The sequence below is a fragment of the Mauremys mutica genome, chromosome 4 (genome assembly GCF_020497125.1).
Source record: "Mauremys mutica isolate MM-2020 ecotype Southern chromosome 4, ASM2049712v1, whole genome shotgun sequence".
Lineage (NCBI taxonomy): Eukaryota > Metazoa > Chordata > Testudines > Geoemydidae > Mauremys > Mauremys mutica.
Genome location: NC_059075.1, coordinates 117,016,051 through 117,034,998, shown reverse-complemented (window position 1 = coordinate 117,034,998; position 18,948 = coordinate 117,016,051). Strand labels below are relative to the sequence as shown.

General features: G+C 46.6%; 1 protein-coding gene across 1 annotated transcript in view; it reads left to right on the top strand.

Annotated features, from left to right (window-relative positions):
- The window catches only part of LOC123368705 (NACHT, LRR and PYD domains-containing protein 12-like), a 104,474-nt gene that overhangs the window by 56,015 nt on the left and 29,511 nt on the right, over positions 1–18,948 (top strand). The window contains exons 7-8 of the mRNA XM_045013749.1: positions 2,671–2,844; positions 14,677–14,847. Of these exons, the coding sequence (XP_044869684.1) occupies positions 2,671–2,844; positions 14,677–14,847 (345 nt within the window). The remainder of the gene's footprint in view (positions 1–2,670; positions 2,845–14,676; positions 14,848–18,948) is intronic.

Sequence of the window (18,948 nt, the reverse complement as noted above, 5' to 3'; positions counted from 1 at the left end):
CTAGGGTGACCAGGAGGAGGAACCAGTCTGGCAGTGGGTGATGCACCCTGTGACAGTTGTGTTTAAATTGAGTTGTTTGGTGACTCCAATTAAGGTAGCAAACAGTTGTATATTGACCTCCTTACAAGGACAATGAACTTCTAGTACCTGGACTGTCCAGGAGAGGGATGGACAATGCAGAACACATGCTTTGGGGAGAAAATCCCAGACTAGGAGTGTGTTGGGGCAACCAGCAAGTGGTAACCAAGGCTCGTGGAAGGCAGAGTGTGACTGGCATGTGCTGGCAGACTGCGGCTATACACAGACACTCAGGACAGGTCTGCACTACAGATTTACTTTGATATAACTACATCACTCAGGGGTATGAATAATCAAGAGACATAGTTATACTGACCTAAGCACTGGTGTAGACACTGCACTGTCAGCAAGAAAGCTTCTCTCACCGACAGAGCTACCACTTCTCACAGAAGTGGATTAACTACGCCAATGGGAGAGCTCTTTCCAGTGAGCATAGAGTGTCTTCATTAAAGTGCAAACAGCAGCATAGCTGCACCGTGCAGCTCTGCCAATGCAGCATTTTAAGTGTAGACCCACCCTAAAGGTGTTATGCTGTTTGTGAAGGGTCCAGGGCTAGAAGTTATAGCAGAAAAGTATTATGTGACATACCAGGTTGCAGCCTGTAACAGAGCTTGAATAGAAATCACCAGTTTGCTTAGAAGCTTAACACATTCTGCCCAGACAAGGGCCTAGACATATTGTTCAATCTACTTCTCATCTCCAGACTGGATCACTGTAGTTCACTGTACTTAATGGTGAATCTAAAAATGCCTATATTCCAGTCAGTAGAAAAGGATTGACCACCTCTTTCATGGTTTATGCCACTACAACCATATCAGGTCAGTGCTCCAATGCCTCCATTGGCTCCCAGTCAACTTTTGCTGCCAGTTTAATGCTATGGTCTTAATCCTTCATGAAACTCCAGAACCAAGCCTAGGATCTGAGATAACTCCTAGCCAATAGGAGCAGACAGAGAAGCAGCCTCAGCAGAGACCGATGGACACTGATGTCATCAGACTACCTGCTACAAGTTGTCACTCTCAACATTCTCTTCCTTGTACCGATTGGCTTCTTGTTGCAACCCTGTCCTTTCCCCTCCCTCACAGTCTGTGCACCTCAGCCTCTTTCCATGTTCTCCTCATGATTTCCCTCCCTCCCTTCCTATTTCCTTCCATTTAGCTAATCCCCACCTAGCAACTCCCACCCAAAGAATGAATCAAAACCCAAATACAATGACTCACCCACCTTCCCCCCACAGCAAAATAACAAACAAAAGGTCACTATCGCACTGTTCATTCTTCTTGTGTGTTTTGTCCCTGTCCCTTCCCTTTTGTCTGCCTTATCTAAATACAGTGTAAACTCTTCGGGAGAGGGACTAGCAACTACTCAGTTCAGCTCCTAGCATGATGGGGCCCTGCTCTTGGTTGACCCCAGGTTCTGCTGGAATTAGCAATCCCCCCACCCTTTGATCCATGGTCTCAGAGGAAGGTGGATATGATGCTGCCAGTGCTGGGCCTTGGTCACAGCTGCTTTCCCTCCCCAGGCCTGATGGTCAGAGCTGGGGGCAGAGACAGGAGATATCTGCATCCTGCAAGGGAGCAGCAGAGCCAGTGCCGGGGGTGTGGAGGGGCAGGATCTCCCAGCTCCTGCTCTGAGCCTGGCCCAGCTGCCTGGGGAGGGGGCTCCCCCTACAGCCTCCCTGTAGGGATGGGGCTGCTCTGATTGGGTCGCACCATTCCGGGGGCTGATCAGTGCCAAGTCAAACCTGATTGGCTGAGAGCTGGGTAGGGGGGACTTAGGTTGGTCAGATGGCTGCCCCTTAAATTCTGGTTGGTCAGTGGAAAGGCTGAGGGGCGGTGCTTAGTGAGGAAGTCTTACCCAGAACCTTAATCCTTATTAGTCAATGGCAGAGGTTTAAGGATTGAGGTGTCTGGGCCATACACAGTGTTGACTGGTCAAGAGTCAAGTGCAAGGGGTGGGTCTTAGGTGGGAAGTCCCACCCCACACTGGTTCCTCATTGTAATAGGGTGGGGGTTGGGACAGGCCGTGGAGCAGGGATTCTACTTCATTCTTCACATGGATTGGTCAGGGAGGTGGCTGGTGGGCGGGGCCGCCTGTCATAGACTCATAGACTTTAAGGTCAGAAGGGACCATTATGATCATCTAGTCTGACCTCTTGCACAATGCAGGCCACAGAATCTCATCCACCCACTCCTGTAACAAACCCATAACCTATGTCTGAGTTACTGAAGTCCTCAAATTGTGATTTAAAGACCTCAAGGTGCAGAGAATCCTCCAGCAAGTGACCCGTGCCACATGCTGCAGAGGAAGGTGAAAAACCTCCAGGGCTTCTGCCAATCTTCCCTGGAGGAAAATTCTTTCCCTACCCCAAATATGGCGATCAATTAAACCCTGAGCATGTGGGCAAGACTCACCAGCCAGCACCCAGGAAAGAATTCTCTCTAGTAACTCAGATCCCACCCCATCTAACATCCTATCACAGACCATTGGGCATATTTACCTGCTAATAATCAAAGATCAATTAATTGCCTAAATTTTGACGAGCCCCCATCACACTTTGATCCCCCTTCTCTGTGTTTCTCTCTCCTGCAGCTTGGGGGGCTGTCATCTCACAGATGCTCACTGTGGGGATCTCACCACTGTTCTCAGAACCAGCCAGAGCCTGGCAGAGCTGGACCTAAGTAGTAATTATTCTCTGGGAGATGCTGGAGTGCGGCTGCTGTGTGAGGGACTGACAGACCCGAGCTGCAAACTACAGAGACTGAGGTAAGTAACATTTGGCCTCCTCTATGTATCTACAGGTGTCCTCTGTGTTAAGTGCTTGACACAGTGAGAGATGGTGGAGGGGAGGAGAAGATTTCTCTCTCTGTGTTCCACTATGATGTTTCTCGGGGACTGAGTCACCTTGTTATTCGCCTGCTTACAGCCAGAGGGAGTCTTAAAAGTAATAGTTGGGCATCAGCTCCCTAACACCACCAGCCTTTCACTCACTCAAGCACTCTCCTCTGAGCTTATGCCAGCCCCAGGTTTGCCATGCAGGCTGCGAAGGAGAGCACCCTAGTCACTGAATCCCTGATTCATTCTCCTGTGATCTCCAGCCCCTGTCTCCGGCTACTCACAGAAGTACCAGAATCTCTGCACCCAAAGATGCCATTTACCCCAGTTTACCAGAGTTACCTTAAACCACCACTCCTGTAAGTCACACAGCACTTGTGAACACTTATAATAAAACAAATGTAGGTTTATTTAAAAAAGAATAAAGATTTATCCAGGAAAGAAAGACGGTGATGGGAACAACTAGTTGTAATGCAAAACAAAATCCTAAAGTGTGAACCTGGGTCTACACTTATGATAGTTACCTGTCCCGTCTAATGAACTAGGTTCTCCCCACAAAGTTCATTCAGTTGCAGAACTAGCATGTTTCATAAGAACCAGGATCCAAATATTCAGAACAGCTCCCTGAACTCCTCAAAGGCTTTCCTCATTGAACACAGAGCGCCTTTCCCTACACTCTGTTAAACTGAAAGCCATCATTTGCTATATTCATATAGCCTGCTGTGTTGTTCCTTTTCACCTCCAAGGCGTTTTGATCATTTATCATGGTCTTTGATGCTTTTCCATTGACTGTTCTGGGTAGGGTGACCAGACAGCAAGTGTGAAAAATCAGGACAGGGGTTGAGGGGGGGTGGGAATAGGCTTCTATATAAGAAAAAGCCTCAAATATGGGGACTGTCCCTATAAAATCAGGACATCTGGTCACCCTAGTTCTGGGATGTGGCAAGGGAAGACAATACAGCTTTCTGTATGTACGTTACATATTATACTGGATGAATAAATATCCTATAAGGTGTGTTTGGTGTATTGAATTTGTCAGGTCTGAGGTGAGAGCTGTTTGTAAAGAACAGGGGACCCTTTGCCAAGGGCTCTCTGTGTCACACCAACATAATTTCCTCTTATTACACCATCTCCATCTCACACTGAGCCTGGTATTCTTCCTGGCTAAGGTTTTAGCAAAGAGCTGATCTTGCATTTTGCTCTGACCCTGGCCAAGCCAGGGCTCAGTCTGATCCCCTCTCAGAAGCAGTTCTACAGCTGAGTTTTGGCTGTTGAGAACACTCTGCTCCAATGCCCAAGAGTCTGAACCTGGGCTGCTCCAGTGGGATTGCCCCTGTGGAACACAGCTGAGACTGTCTACTACAGGCCTTTGGCCTTGGCAGCAACAGCTGAGCCCTCTACCATACCTGTAACACTGCACAGCCGCACACAAACATGCTTACAACAGTGCACAAGGAATCCCATCACATTTGGTGTTTTACCTGCTCAGAGGAAATGCAATCACATATTTTCCATCACCACATCCCTTTGCACTGTTTCAGCACAAGCTCTGGCAGAGCAGCTGCAGTCGTGCAATGAGTCTCCTCCCAGTGCAGTTCCATGCTACTGCTGCCCATCCTTGCACAAGTGCTTTGATAACTCAGAATCACTGGGCTCAACACAGAAATGTAATGGCCTGTGATGGCAGGAGGGCAGACTAGATGAGCCAATGGTGTTTTGTGGTCTTAAATTCTCTGAAGCTGATTCTGTCACCTGCCAAGCCGCTCTCTGGAGTTAGTTGGAAAAAGTCATAATTTTGGTTCAAAATGGATGAAGTATTAAGCAAACTATTCCAAAGAGAATTGTTTCCATTTTTCAGCAAGCTGTGCCACTTGTATTCCTGCTGCATGCCAGCCCCACAGTAGCTGAGGGGAGACTGGCTGGTCTCTGCTCTCCCTGGCTCCCAAACACCCATCCCTAAGATTAACAAAGACACAATGAATGAGAAATACAATGTTATAGCATTAGAACTTCAAACACGTGTCAACTTAAAAATTTTTTTGGTGTATTGGGAATTCTTGTGCAAAAACATAAAATGCTACACCATGGCAGTGCTGACTAACCCCCAATTTATGTTCATGAACACAGACACCCCACAATGCATAATGACTGTCTGTTGACAGCATCAGCAGCAATTTCCACACTCCTGAGATGTGCTAAAGAGAACAGAGCAGGGTAATTAGTAAACAAATTAACATCTGGATGAACCCTACCCTCCGGACTCCCCCATCCCAACTAAATCCTCTTTTCCATGGTTCTTCATCACCCTCTGATTGCTTCCATCATTCCAGCCCCAAGAGACTGCACTATAGCTGGTGGGGGAGAACTTCAGGGAGCATTCTCTGGGCTGCGTGAAGAACCCCCAAGGGTATTCTTCTCGCCCAGAGCACTTTCATCTCTAGCTCTTAAAGGAAAACACAGGATAGAGGGGAACTGAGTTCAGCTACTAAACAAACAAACAAAATCCCTGAAAAACTAACAAAATGTAAACAAACAAGCAAACACTGTCTTAAAAACTAACAAACATGACTGAAGAAATGAATTACAAGAAAAAAAATCCAACTCCTCACTGCCGTGAGCATCTGCACCTAAAGCTGCTGATGCTCTTCATGATCCACTCTGGGCCACTAGGCCCAGAAACAGTATGGGGGTAGGAGAAATGGCAGTAGGTGCTGCTGACTCTCTGTCATGATCTACAAGTGTGAGGGTGTTGCTGCTCACAACATATGTGCAGATCCTTGTGCAGGACACAATCATTTAAAGCAGGCAATGCAGCAAACCAAAAATAGTGATTAAGTGCACACAAACTGTATAAGTGGTAGACATTATACACCTGCTCCCGGAAGTAGCATGAGGAAATGCAGGGTAAGTGCAACAACCCATAGGCCCTGCAACATTTACAGAGTGCACTCATAGTGAATGTAGTACATTGTGTGCACCCAAGATAGAATGGCTAGTGTGGATGCACTGCATCATTGCAGCTTCCAGTTCAGTCACACTGATGCAAGTTGGAAAGTGGAGTTTTTTAGTGTACATGTCAGATCATAACCTATTTAGGGCCTTAACAATTAGTACAAGGGAAAACAACTGAGCTAATGGAGCGTAAGAGAGAGGGGCTCGCATCAGCCATTCTTGCTTAAAAAAGGAGCTGCTGTCATCTGAATATGGTACTTATCTCCTCCCAGGCAGAGTGACTTTGTCAGTCTGACAGTATTCACTGAGGTATAGCCAATCGCTTGGCAACACTTGCGGTTCAATATTAAAAGTATTTAAGAGACTGAATAACCAAGCTTGGCTTAGTTTATTAATAAGAGACGAAGCAGTACAATATAAAAAGGAGGCGTACATACACTCTTTTTGGGAAGCAACTAATGTCGCAGCATGTTCACCTAACGCAGAAGTCGTGCTTCTAAAATATGCAGCAAAGATAGCACAGCATGGTTATTTACAAGTTAGAAAGCACTGAATATGTCACCCAGGGCTAGAATTCACCAGTCAGCCTTTTACCTTTTCTTCCTGTATCATGGTGTATCTTTCTCTTTCTTTTGAATACTACATTACAAGAGCTACGAAAGCACTACCCTGATATACAGGGATGTACAATGGATGTATTGTTCCTTTGATAGGTTTTATATTTTTTAATGCCAAAAGCTATGTTTTGCTTTGTGCAGTACATATATTTTAAGTGAAGCTGGAAGTGCTACCTACTGTAATTGTAGCTTGACACTTCCAGCAGTAGACTCTGTTTTCTGTTGCTTATAACTTTGCTAACCTGAACCATTTTGACTTAAATTTTCCATGCCGGGTGTCTGCTTCAAGCTGGATATTTTTGTGAAATTTCAGCCTAAATGGTTCATCCATTTTCATCCATAGGCTAGGGAAACACACTGTTTCCTCCAAGTAATTCTGGTGAACTTTTCTTTGAGAAGCTCAATCACCCCCATGCTTTGGAGCAGGAATTTGAAATTTGGCAGTGGGAAGCATTTCTGCCAGGATTTTGTCTATTTCTGTTTCTATGAAAATCAGCCCCAATTTTCCCAATTTATAAGCCATTGAAAAAATCGCAGTGCTGAAGCTCAGTAGACACCTGCCTGAGCTTTGCATCTACAATCTCCAAAGGACCCTTCTTCATTGAACATGGTCCACCCTGGGGCTCCAGGGGACTGAGCTGATGAGGAAATCAGGATCGGCTAAGGGGATCCTGAGTTCTGTTTTGAGGAGTGGGGTATATGGTGGGACAGGATCCCACCCCATTCAGGAAGGGGTTAAAGCAGGGGTGGGCAAATCTTTTGGCCTGAAGACCACATTGGGGTTCCGAAACTGTATGGAGGGCCGGGTAGGGAAGGCTGTGCCTCCCCAAACAGCTTGGCCCCTGCCCCCCATCCACCCTCTCCCACTTCCCACCCCCTGACTCCCCCCCTCAGAACACCTAACCCATCCAAGCCCACTACTCCTTGTCTCCTGACAGCCCTGACCCCTATCCAACCCCCCCTTCTCCATGTCCCCTGACAGCCCTGACCCCTATCCACACCCCTTCCCCCTGACAGGCCCCCCAGGACTCTCACACCTATTCAACTGCCCCCTGCTCCCTGTCCCCTGACTGCCCCCCAGGACCCTCTGCCCTTTATCCAACCCGCCCACTCCCCTCCCCCTTACCTTGCTGCTCAGAGCACCAGGACTGGCAGCCGTGCCTCCTGTCTGGAGCCAGCCACACCCTCACGCAGTCCCGCCACCCAGAGCCCTGGTGGCATGGCAAACTGAGGCTGCGGGGGAGGAGGGACAGCAAGGGAGGGGCCAGGGGCTAGCTTCCCAGGCTGGGAGCTCAAGGGCCAGGCAGGACTGTCCCACAGGCCAGATGTAGCCCGCGGGCAGTAGTTTGCCCACCTCTGGGTTAAAGATCTCCTCCGGGCACAGTGAGCCCCAACCAGGCACACCTGTGCAGGGTGGCATTCAGAGGGAAGCAGAACTAGAGCTCCTAACCCTGCAGAGCAGGGGCTGCTCACTAGAGAAGCTGCAGAAGAAATGATGCTGCCTGGACCCTCTGGAGAGGCAGAGGAACCATCTTTACTCTGCTTTCATTTTTATTAGAGCCCAGGACTCTGACACTCAGGGTGTTACGAAACCAGCCCCATTCTCAGAGACTATTTACCTGTTACCTTGTGAGGAACAGCGGGCTGAGCCCCGACTGTTTTGTGGGCTGCAGGATTATTTTGTTTGCTTTTTTCTGTCTTGGACTGTGGCTATGCTTTAAAGGAGGGGAAGCTGCCTCATGAAGACTGACCACCAGAAGACCGCACCCTGCATTCCAAACCAGCGCTATAGCAACACCTCCAGCCAGAAAGGGACCGTAAAGATGATAGAGATGCCCACCTTCATCCCAGAGGGGTGCTTTAGAGATACGACCTGTGACAGAGTTTGAATAGGAATCACCATTTTGCTCAAAAACTTCACACATTCTGCCCAGACGAGGACTTAGACAAATTGTTCCATCTACTTCTCATCTCCAGCCTGGATCACTGTAATTCACTGCATCTAACACTCAGTCCAACACCGCATATGTTCCAAATGATAGAAGAGACTCTGCACCTCTTCTGTGGTTTATGCCACTATGACCACATCAGGTCAGTGCTCCAATCCCTCCACTGGCTGCCAGTCAGCTTCTGCTGCAAGTTTAATGTCATGGTTTTAATCACCCATGAAATTCCAGAACCAAGCCCAGGACCAGACATGACTCCCAGCCAGTAAGAGCAGACAGAGAAGCAGCCTCAGCAGAGACCAATGAACACTCATGTCATCAGACTGCCTGCTACAAGTTGTCACTCTTGGCATTCTCTTCCTTGTGCTGATTGGCTGTTTGTTGCAACCCTGTCCTTTCCCCTCCCCTCACAGTCACTGCATCTCAGCCTCTTTCCATGCTTCCCTCATTCCTTCCTTCTCCACTGCCTTCGTTGTCCCCTCTACCTTCCTATTTCCTTCCATTTAGCTAATCCCCACCTAGCAATTCCCACCCAAAGAATTAATCAAAACCCAAATGCAAAAACTCACCCTTCCTCCCACAGCAAAATAACAAACAAAAGGTCACCATTGCACTGTTCATTCTGTTTGTGTGTTCTATCCCTGTCCCCTCCCTGTAGTCTGTCTTGTCTAATTACATCCTAAACTCTTCAGGGGAGAGACTAGCTACTACTCTGTACAGCTCCTAGCACAATGGGGCCTTGTTCTTGGGTGAGCCCCAGGCACTGCTGGAGTTACTACATTATGTTGTTACATCCTTAGCACACAGGGTGTAAACCAGTCTCTTCCATTCCCCTCTGTCATTTGTTGCTGCTTCCATTTGCTCTAAGGTGTTGAGATGGACTATTCTGACCTCCATGCTAAGGCTTCTCCTCAAAGTTTATCTGGGGCACCCTTGTTTTCTCACAGCATTTGTTTTCCACTTGATGTCTTCATGTGGGAATCTGTATTGGCATCTGGAGTACATGCCCCAAATATGTTCAGTGTGCCCTCAGATTGTGTTGGAAATGAGCTACTGGTTGGTAATTTCTCGTGTCTTTTTGATGATGATTTCTTTCCAATCAATGCCAAGAATCTTTTGTAGGCACGCAGTCTTCTAAAAACACCTAATTATTTATAGAAACAGAACCTGGCTACCATTCCGGTAAAAATGAACACTGCTGCCCTTTTGTGCTTCAGGGAGGTTCCTGATAATAGCCAGTCTCTGGAGGCCAAGGCCCAGGACCAAGTATGTGAGAGCAGCTAATGAAACATACTCAGCCTCAGCAGAGCTATCGCTACTCTGTGTCCAGGCCTAAAACACATCTGGATATTGCAATAGACAGATGATGCTAGATACAGTTATTCAGAAGCACAGCTGTGCTCCTCTGGGACACTGCAGTTCATGAAGCCCAAGACCAAGTATGTAAGCAGGCAATGAGGGACTCTCAGCCTCATCAGTGCCATCTCTGTCCTGTGTCCAGCTGGGTATTGCAATGGACAGGTGAAGCTGGATGCAGTTATTCAGTAGTTTCCTAATCAGTTTGCTCAGAAATAGGAGACCAAACAGTGATGGTCTGTGCTGCTGTGGGTCTGTGCTGCTCCTGGTCTGTTTGTGGAGCTCTAGTATTAACTGCCCCAGTGTAGCTGGTAGCTTCCTGATTCAGCAGATCTCAGTGTTGATCATAAAGAAAGACCACAGGCTTGGTTCGCTGGCAAAGGCTCGGTCAGGATCATTGGCATTGGTCCATTGGTTCAACAAGGCACAGTATCAGCGCCTTGGCTCAATGGTTACAGGTACACTGACACTTGTATGCCTGTGACAAGGTACCAGCTCAATCAACATAATGTTGTCCCCCAGGGCAATACAAAGCTGCCCCTCTTATGACTTCTTTTATACATTGATACAAACAAGTTACATATTACTGTCCAGATGTTGTTAGTTACCATCCTTGTACCTGATAGCTCAAACAAAACATTCTCATCCATTATCCTGCCATTCTCTACTTATCTCACAAGGGTCTTTGGGTTCCTGTACCCATTACAATTTAATTAATTAATAATAATACGGATGAAATTGCTTCTCTATGAAGTGGGTGCCCAGTTCCTTTCAGTGAGACGTGCTGGGCTCTGGAGATGAGATGAGACAGATTGATAAAGTTATTAACAATGAGGTGTAACTTAGTGGTTGCTATGACAAAGAAGAAGGAGGATCTCTTGGCCTCTTCATGGCCAAGGAATAGGCATGCAAAATTCTTTGTACTGATGTTTATTTCTTCTTGGGATTCCCAACACTGGCACTTGGGTTTTCATTGCTCCTGCTTCATCTATCATTTGTAGAAGAAACCACAGAGCTCTCTGAAGTCCAAAGAGGAGAGGAGGTACTTAGAACCCAGTGATGATGGCAGCAGTCAATCAATGATAGTCATGTTTCATTTGTTCTTCTAGTTCTTGTCTGCTGGGCTAGGGCACCAGTGTTTTGTAACAGTAGCTTGGTCCTTGAGCTCTCTGAGACAGACCCTGACAGTAAGGTGTAGACCAGGATGCGCATTTATTCATGTGGCGTAATGGATTAAAATGAGGATGTGCAGAGAGAGAGGCCACTATCTGGAAAACCACCTATCACAGGACCTGGGTAATTCTGGAGATGTATTACAATAATTGCATCTGAGTACCACCCCGGCACTGTGAGTCCAAATCCAACCCAGGGCAGAAATCTGAAATAAAATAAGTAGGCATATGGCTCCAATCTGCCTCTGTTACAGGGCGATTTTAATTTGAGGGAAAAAGAATCTGAGTGTGGCAGAATATGCAGAAGGTGCTGAAACTATTATTTGAAAATAAAATAACTACACAAGCAAATGCTTCTAAGGTGAGGACAACTGGGGTGAAAGAGTAGGTGGGAAGAGGGGTTGAGGCTCAGGAAATGGGGGTGTAGGGGGAGTGGGAAGGAGAGGGATGGGAGCTGGAGAGGGGGACATGAGGGTGTGCGATGGGCACAAGGGGAGAATAGTTTGTCGAGCCACAATCTGGGTTTCCCCAGCCCCTCTACAGCGATGTGTCTTCCCCCTCCCTGCTGCCCTCATGTGAGCCATGTGATGGGGGATTGCCTGCTATGGGTGTCTAAGCCTGTTTCCCTACCCCACATATGAGCCACGGGTCTGGGGAATCCCTGCCCACTAGCTTAGAACAGGCATGCTCAGAGTATGCACCAAGAACACAGTGCTGAGACTGGGGTGACGAGCTAAGAGCTGATATGCTTAGCACATATCAGAAACTCTGTAGCACAGAGGAAGGGGAAGGAAACAACCACTAAAATGAATGGAGCAGTTCACATATCTGAGCTAGATTTTTCTGGTGTATTCATCTCCATGGGGTGTACTCTTTAAACTGAGAACATCTCATTGAGATGAATGGGCCATTTAGCACCTGTCTGAGCCTGCAAATTTGAGGTATGAAACCTGCCCAGGGCAAAAATCTGTGAATGAACTATCAACATTCAGGGAAAAATTAAGCCGAGGTAAATGCCCACACAACCTTAACTCTGCCCTCTCTGAGTGATGTCCCATTATGCCCATAACACACACATTTGCACTCTGCCTTTTCATTGTGATGGACTTGTGCTACCTGCACTTTCCCTGCACTCAAACACTGAGCCTACTCCTCTGAGAGAATGCCACACTTGTAAAAGTTCTGATTACAGTCCATTCTGGAGGCAGGTTTCTCCTTGGGAGTTTGGTGTTGGGCTGAGACCCCTGAAAGAGGAGACAGCCCTTTATGCTGTGTGACCATCTCATTCCAGCACAAAGGGTAGGGGAATTCCATTTTTTTTGTTATTCCATTTTTTCAGTTGAAAAAACGAGATCCCTAAAGATAGAATGACTTGCCCAAGATCACACAGGTAGTGTATGGTAGAGCCAGGAACTGAACACAGATCTCATAAGTTCTCATCCAGGGCTTTGAATACACAACTGGGCTCTCTCGTGCAGAGAGCTGTGCTCATTCTCCTGTGTTTCTTATTTCAGAAATATGTTTTTTTAAAATGGATGTTGTCTCTCTTTTATATGGTTAAGGTTTTTAAGGCAGAGCTATTTAACCAGAGTACCACTTGGGCATCCCTCTGGATTACAGCCACTAGAAGCCTCCATTCAGGGTAGAAACCGAGACCACAGAGCTGGACCTGGCACTTCCCTTAAAGAGACAGTGCCCCCTGTGACAGCATGTTAATGTGTCTCAGCAAATTCAGCTTTAACTTGTCACAATTTAATGTTCTACTCACAGTGCTTCCTGAGAGCACTAGAGAAAGGCCCTGGAATGACAGACAAGAGGAAAGGTTGAGGGAATTTAAAAAAAAAAAATGTTGTCATGGGGCACTGGTACTGAATTACTTTGAGATTAAAAATGAGTCCAAAATTGCAGTTGATTGATCATGGGTGAGGGTTGTCCTCATAGATGATGACTGCGCTGTGACATATGCTTCCAAAGCACTGATTAAAACACAACACAACTCTGCCCATTAAGAGACAAATGCTGGTCATGTGTCTGGTGGCATATTCTAGCTCTACTGATTTCTGACCATATATGTTCATGAAACATAAGTGTTGGAAGCCATATTATAGAATCTACTGTGCAAAGCACCACCTCTACAGTGCTGCTAATTCTTGCCATTTTATTGTGATGGTTACAATACTTGTTGTGGGGCTGGGGATTTTCAGCCTCAGCTCCTGGAGTCATGTGAATATTTTAGAATTTCAGCTGTAATTTTTATTTATAATTATGTTTTTAGGCCCTTATGAATGTGGAGGAAAGATTAAAAAAGTGAACCATATGTAACATATACATTCAGGAACTGGAATGCTAAGAAAAAGACAGAAAGGTGACGAAGATCATGTGGCGCCCCCCATGTCAGCGTGCCGCCCCGTGGGTCCCTGCCCTTTTTTTCCAGTGGCCCTCATGGGCCCCCCCACTTTTCTGGCTTTGCCCCCACACTCCTTTTTTCTACTGGCACCTCTGATAGCAGCCTTGTCTTATAACTGGCTTAATCAAAAGTGATACAAGCTACAAAAGTGAGACCTTTGAAAAGTGTTGCCGTTTTCATAATGTAATAAAATACTGTAATGATAAATAAAAATAAATAGTGTGCGATAAGCATGCCATAAAAACAAACTTTATATTTCCAAGATCAATGCTTTTATAATTTATGCTGAGATAAGGGAGAAAATCCCTGGAAATATTCATTTGTAGGAGGGGATTCACGAGACTTGACATTTTAGTGAAAGGGATTCACTGGTTGTTAAAGTTTGGGAACCACTGCCTGAACCTGTGGCTCCTCAAGAAATGGGGGCTTCTTGCCCTTGCACAAATTCAGGGCTCTTTTTCTCTCCCAAACATTGGGAGTTCCCTTCCCACTTGACAAACTGACCATATTTTCAAGGCAACTGTAGTGATGAAGGAGGCCATGCAGGTGACAGTTCTGGTGGATGGGGCACCTCAACATGTGTGCAAGATTTGAAAGCTGTTGGGCTTTTTTCCACTTTGTCTTTCAATCCTCCCACCCTTTGATCCGTGGTACCAGTAGGAAGCTGGGTGTGATGCCACCAGTGCTGGGCCTAACTGCCAGAATTAGGAGCTGATGGGCTGGGGGCAGAGACAGACAGACAGCTGCAGCCTGCAGGGGAACAGCTGAGTTAGTGCCATGGATGAGGAGGGGCAGAATCTCCCAACTCATGCTCTTTGCCTGGTCCAGCTGCCTGGGGAGGGGGCTCCCGCTACAGCCTTGCTGTAGTGATGGGCCTGCTCTGATTGGGTCGCACCATCCCAGGGCTGATCAGTGTCAAGCCCAACCTGATTGGTTGAAAGCTGGGTAGGTGGAATTTAGGGTGGCCAGGTGGCTGCCCCTTAAATTCTGGTTGGTCAGTGGAAAGGCTGAGGGGCGGTGCTTAGGGAGGAAGTCTTACCAAGAACCTTATTCCTTAGTGGTCAATGGCAGAGATTTAAGGATTGTGGTGTCCAGATCATTCTCAATGCTGACTGGTCAAGGGTGAGATGCAAGGAGTGGGGCTTAGACAGGAAGTCCCAGGTAAAACGTGTTACTCATTGGGTAGGGCTAGGTCCAGGGCTTCTGACTCATTCTCAATGCTGATTGGTTAGGGAGAGGGGCTGGTGTCAGAACAGCCGTGATGAGCCCGTTCACACCATGATCCCCCTTCTCTGTGTTTCTCTTTTCTGCAGCTTGGTGAGTTGTCATGTCACACGTGGTGGCTGTTGGAAGCTCGCTGCTGTTCTCAGAACCAACCAGAGCCTGACAGAGCTGAAGCTGAGTTGTAATAGTCTGGGAAGTGGTGGTGTGCGGATTCTATGTAAGGGACTGAAACACGCAAACTGCAAACTGCAGAGACTGGAGTAAGTAACATTTGGCCTCCTCTGTGTATTTATAGGTGTCCTCTATGTAAAGCATTTGACAGGGTGTGTGGCTACTGTCTGATGTCTGCTCCCTGCAGCTGCATGGAGTAGCTGAACATTAGGTGTCTCTCCAGCACCTGCATAAATGTCTCACAACATGCAGCCTGCCCTGTTTAGAAAATAGAATTTTTAAGTAAAGTTTAGCCACACACTGTCCCCTGTTGTTTGGGGAATATAGATAATTTAAAAAAACCTAAATATTAATAAAAATACATTTGTTAAAAAATGCTCACTCTTACCCTTCAGTCAACTGTCTGTTTTTAGATTATTTTAATGACTCTTGACACCTTGACCTATTTATTTAAACTTATAAAAATGAAAGCAGCCCCAGGACACCAAGGAATTGTAAACATCTCTATCTGAGCTGAAATATTCAACTTTGGTTCCAGCATCAGCCCTGGCCATGGTGGCCATTGAACGAGATAGCATGGGGAATCAGAAAAGATTCCTCCATACCGCAGACCCCCAAATAGAGGGCCAGGGCTGGAAACATGATTAGAGTGCAGCAAAAGAAATAGCACAGCCCTGTTTTATGGACCCCCTCCTAAGAGCCAACAAGCTTACACAGTGAGTGGCGTTGGAGGAAAATGAATGATAAATCTCAAGTTCCAGAAAGAACAATTGGCCACAGATCTCCAGTTCTCTGAGAGGGAAGAGAACGTTTACTCTTCATTGTTCTGCATTGTTCATGAGCATGAGACTAAAGTGGAGATTCTTCAGGCAGAGATGGAAAAGCCTAGACATGCAGTGACCCTGAAGTCCAGGAGACAGAGATAAGATCACCTAGAGGTGGAGCCCAGTAGTCCTGGGCATGTGACCCTGGCCTTAATACATAAAACTCAGGGTGACTGGGACCCACAGTTTGTGCTTGAGGGGAGCTGGCTATTGTGATGGGTAGGGACTGCAGGGAATGGTATTATGTTGGTTAAGTTTAAGAAAGTTTTGGGCCCTGAAAGGTTGAAATAACTGATGTTGCAGAATGTTGGGGTGGAAAGTTGCTTTTGCACCGAGGGGGATGGTTTGTTCATTGGGATGGTTTGTTCCTGCAACCTCAATAAGGATTCTTTAAAATACAGCCAGATCTCCCGGACTCCTTTCTCCCTCATGTTATTCTCCCAGGGGATCCTGCTCATCAGTTCCCTGAGGGAGTCAAAGTCTGCTTTTCTGAAGTCCAGGGTCCGTATCCTGTTGCTCTCCTTTCTTCCTTGTATCAGGCTCCTGAACTCAACCATCTCATGGTCACTGCCTCCCAGGTTCCCTTCCACTTTTGCTTCCCCTACTAATTCTTCCTGGTTGTGTCCCCTACACTTTCCAAAAACGTCCTGGATTGTCTGTAAACCGCTGTATTGCTCTCCCAGCAGATATCAAGGTGATTAAAGTCTCCTGATCCCAGGAAAATAGGATCTGGGGAAGGAAGGTGCAAAGGTTATCTAATAATTAATAAACATTAATAATTAACCCAGTTCCCTTTACCCTAACACACCAAGGCAGATGGTACTGCCCAAACTGTGTGTCTTGAGAGGGAGTGTTGCAGCACTGTCATGGTGACTGATTTAAACTAAATTCATCTTACTTTTAATTCCTGTCTGAGTGGGCCAGGTTCCTCTCCTGACTCCAGCCAGGCTCATTGGAGTCCTCTGGGGGTCTTAGCTGGCTCCTGGCAGCCACTGCAGGGTTAGATATTTCTCAATGGTCACTGCAGTGCTGAAGCTGTCAGATTCCTAAAGCCAGAGTCAGGGCTTGGCTACACTTGAGAGTTGGTGGAGGCTTTCCAGCGCTGCAACTTAGTAACTGTCCACACCTGCAAGGCACATCCAGCGCTGCAACTCCCTGGCTGCAGTGCTGGCTGAACACCTGGTCTGCTTGAGGTGTAACGAGTGCAGCGCTGGTGATGCAGCGCTGCTCGTCAGGTGTGGCCACACACCAGCGCTGTTATTGGCCTCCAGGTATTAGGAGATATCCCAGAATGCTTTTAACTAAATTACTCTCTTTGTTTTGTTATGCAGCCTCTCTTTGTTTTGTTGTGAACTCGGGGCTCCGGGCTCCAGGAGCTGCTTATCTAAAAAACAAACACAGCTCCTGTTTGCTGTGATCAATCTGTACCTGACTGTGAACAATCAAATGAGATATCCCCCTGCCTGCCTCATTCACAGGGGTTGAGTCTTTGCTTGACGAGAGAAACGGGGGGGGAGGAGGGGGAGAAAGGGAGTCTGTGCTGCTTATCTGGTCAGCAGGCTGTTTGCAGAGTAAGGGGTCGGGAAAATTTTCTGATTTTGCAAGGCAGGGAGCTGATGCACAGTGTCGGCTCCAAAAATCCACTCTCCCTCTATCTCCCCCACTCCCTGTCACACTACACACTGCACCCCACCCCCCTCTTTTGAAAAGCACGTTGCTGCCACTTGAACGCTGGGATAGCTGCCCATAATGCATCACTCCCAACAGCGCTGCAAATGCTGCAAATGTGGCCACACTGCAGTGCTGGTAGCTGTGAGTGTGGCCACACACCAGCGCTTTCCCTACACAGCTGCACGACCAGCGCTGCAACTCCCAGCGCTGCAACTCTCAAGTGTAGCCAAGCCCTCAGAGTGATACAAACTCCATTTGGAGGGAATAGGAATTTAGCCAGGGCTCTCTGAGCTATGCTATCTCTTTTCCCACCTCCCAATTTTAAACCCCATTTCATTGTCAGACTGTTCCTTCCCCTGTTAACTTGCTGGTGGGGATATGCAGGACTGGCTTTTCAATGGACTGGAAGATTTCTTGTCCAGATCACCCAATGCAGAAACTTCCTAAACTGGCCACCCAAAAGGGTTCTTCGTTTCTTCTGTTCCCAGCCCTGACTCCAAGCATGCAGGGAATGGTGTCAGAGGGCTTTGGTAACCATCATTGCACAAGTCCTTTTGTGATGCTGGCAGACTAGGTGCCAGCTCATGCCAAGGTCCCCATGTCTCATCCGAACACTGACAAATAAATATCTGGATTTAGTCTGGCTCTCCTGTGAGTTAGTATTGTTAAAACAGGGGTAGTAGTATTATAAGAATGTGTTTAGAGTGCAGATTTTGTTGAGTGCTTCTGAGTTGCTGCATCCATTAATCTCACTTACGACAGCTGTATATCATATTATAAGGTAATATTTGAGCAGCTGTATTATGGGGCTCTATGACTGTGTAAATCATCAGACAGGAGAGAAATTAGTGTGAAAGGCTAATCTTCAACAGAAAGTGTTCCCAAAAGGAAAGGTCCATCAATACCAGACAGACTATTGTGGGACGCTGCAACTAGAATTTCAACAAGCAAACAAAAGACTTTTTTTTTTAATTGTGCTGCTTCCTCCTTGTGAAGATGAGTCATGAAAGAGACTCCTCCCATCAGCTGAGCTTTGCAGGTGAAACCATGTGGAAGAATAGAATAAAACCCTGTAAGGAGAAGAAACTGATTATGCTGCTTGGACTCTGGAAGGGGCAGCTAAGCATAAGCTAGAGATCCCCAGCTGCTTAGACTGGGTTAGCCTTAAAGGACATTTAGTGCTTGCTGGTTATATAAGCTTATATGATCTTTTCAAACTTAAGATTGGAACTCATATGTGGATGTATGTTTACCTGCTTTACCCTTGTAAGTAACCCTTGTTTCCCTTTCCCATTTAATAAATCTTTATATAGTTGATATAAAAAGACATTATTAGAATAGGAAAAAGTAGAGAGAAGGGAAAAAAACTTCTATATGAGGAGAGATTAAAAAGACTGGGACTTTTCATCTTGGAAAAGAGATGACTAAGGGGGGATATGATACAGGTCTATAAAATCATGGGTGTGCAGAAAGTGAATAAGGAAGTATTATCTACAACAGGCATCGGGTTTAAAACAAACAAAAGGAAGTATTTATTCACACAACACACAGTCAACTTGTGGAACTCTTTGCCAGAGGATGCTGTGAAGGCCAAAAGTGTAACTGTGTTAAAAAAGAATTAGATAAGGTCATGGAGGAGAGGTCCATCAATGGCTATTAGCCAAGCTGGTCAGAGATGCAGCCCCATGCTCTAAG